General features: G+C 31.0%; 1 protein-coding gene across 1 annotated transcript in view; it reads right to left on the minus strand.

Annotated features, from left to right (window-relative positions):
• Positions 1-796: 796 nt before the first annotated feature.
• Positions 797-2,381, minus strand: part of LOC137645616 (uncharacterized) — a 10,743-nt gene continuing 9,158 nt past the window's right edge. The window contains exon 4 of the mRNA XM_068378423.1: positions 797-1,464. Coding sequence (XP_068234524.1) covers positions 1,252-1,464 — 213 coding nt within the window. The 3' untranslated portion in view covers positions 797-1,251. The remainder of the gene's footprint in view (positions 1,465-2,381) is intronic.

Below are 2,381 nucleotides of genomic sequence, written 5' to 3' on the forward strand. Positions count from 1 at the left end.
AGCCCCGAAAATGCACTATAAAGATCAACTAAAGCGCACCCTGGCTTTAACTGACATCGATCCTTCCTCATGGGAAGAAACAGCCAGGGACAGGAAAACCTGGAGTACAGTACACTATGGTACCGTGGACTTCGAGGAGAGGAGGAGACAAAATGAGGAGGCTAGGAGGAGAAGGAGAGAGCGATTCGAACAGTCCCGCCCACCACCTACCCTCCCTTGTGAACACTGTCCGCGACTCTTCCACCACAGACTAGGACTTAACAGCCACATCAGACATAAGCACCCACCCCATAGATAGGAGGCTGATGGCTAACGACAGAACCCAATACTCGGACACGAGTGGGGGCCGACGATATATATATTAGATAGATTTATGTATATATGTATACATATATGTATATTTATATATATATATATATATATATATATATATATACATATATATATACACATATATATATATATATATATATATATATATATATATACATACATATATATATATATATATATATATATATATATACATATATATATATATATATATATATATATATATATATTTATATATATATCTTGAAACAATATATTCTGTGGTATCATAATATTCCATAAAGTTGACAAATCCCCTCTTATCTATTTCAAAACTTAATACCTTTTCCATTTAAATTAAATAGAATAAAAACTGGAATAAATATAAAAATCATTTGTATATTCAGTGTTTTATTTAGTATTTTGACAGTTTGAATATGAATGTGAGTGCAGGATTATGAATGATATTCTACTTGCTATATCTGTGACCAACGTTATAGTATTCCTCAAGGTATTCAAATTACAAACACCGCTGTAATTGTGACCAGGTGTGCAATTTGAAAAGGAATTGTGAGGTTTCTTGATAAGATTGGTTATTATTGTTAAGCAAAATTATAGAAAAAAAAATTATATTATAATATTCTTCATATAATATTCCTCTCACAAAACTTGATAAAAAAAGGAGAGTATAATTCTTACCACAAACAGTGCCTCAATTTAAACAGGGATTGAAAGTCTTTCGTGACTTTGTCTAATCTTTCAACATTTACTATTTCAAGAGTTAAAATCAGCCAATGTCCACTTCCTTCCATCAGGGTTTTGAAAAGTGAAATTCAAGATTTCCTATTATAATAGCAACAAAAATTTTGACTTATTTGATAATTATGACTGTTATTATCATATTTTTTTGTGTTCCCTTCTGGAAGGAAGGGCCTTAGTTTAACCAATTATTTCTGCGTACACAAATACTTCTTTGACACTCCAACTCATCTTGGGATTTGTAACTCTTTGGATACTTAGATACCTTCCTGGGACTCCAAACGAGTGGCAGTAAAGCGGCCAATCCAAGGTTGAGTTATATTCTACTACTGTTGCAAACAAGGTGTATGTTGTGAAATCTCCACCTGGTGTATATTCCATTCCAACACGTATCTGAAAGAAAAATAGATTCAGCATATCTTACTTCTGCCTACTAAGGATCTGTTGAATCAAGTGTCATGCAACTTTAATGTCAATTTAATGATATTCATTATTGTTTTCTGCAAAAAGTCTGGGTTCGTTAACACACCCTTGTTACTTTGCTATATCGAATTATCTTTGATAAGCTTTCTATAACTTACAAATCTTCATAGAACATGAACATAACATATCTTAATTTTAAAGATATGCCTAATTCAAGTTGATTCTTAACCAATTTGGTTGGCTGATATCATTCATATCTTTAATACTCTATTATATTTTTAATAAGATATCTCAATTATGATGCACACATCTGACATGAAAATTTTTTTTTAATAAATAAAAAAAATAGACATAATATATAATCCTTAGAATATAAACCAATTTACTCACAAATGCAAACGATGAAAAGGATGAAAATGAAAGTTACAACAGCAAAAGAGATAGAGTGATAAAAATTGCATATGATTTCTATGCAATACTATACTAGAGTGATATAAGGAATACATTTGCCAATAGAATTAATGAAACCCATGACCTAGTAGCAAAGGTAAAAGTAGGAGAAGTAGTCATTTTATAACACGAAAAGAGGCAAAGAAACTGGAGAAGATCGACTAAAAAATTGATTTAATAATAGATGTGAGAGGTTTCATATAAGTAAAATTTGCTGAACTTTTCACAAAATGTCTGCAAGAATGGCCTATATTTGCAGCTTGGAGAAACTTTCTTATTATAGTTATTCACAGAAAGGAATACACAAAAAGTATGAAAATTTTTCGCCCAATAAGTGTAGTCTCCGTATCTTATAAAATGTTTACTTAGATCATATTAGGCTGATTAAAAAGAGAGCTAAACTCTAATAAATCAAGAGAGCAGGCAGGTTTAGAAGT

The sequence above is a fragment of the Palaemon carinicauda genome, chromosome 1 (assembly GCF_036898095.1).
Source record: "Palaemon carinicauda isolate YSFRI2023 chromosome 1, ASM3689809v2, whole genome shotgun sequence".
In the NCBI taxonomy this organism is placed as follows: domain Eukaryota; kingdom Metazoa; phylum Arthropoda; class Malacostraca; order Decapoda; family Palaemonidae; genus Palaemon; species Palaemon carinicauda.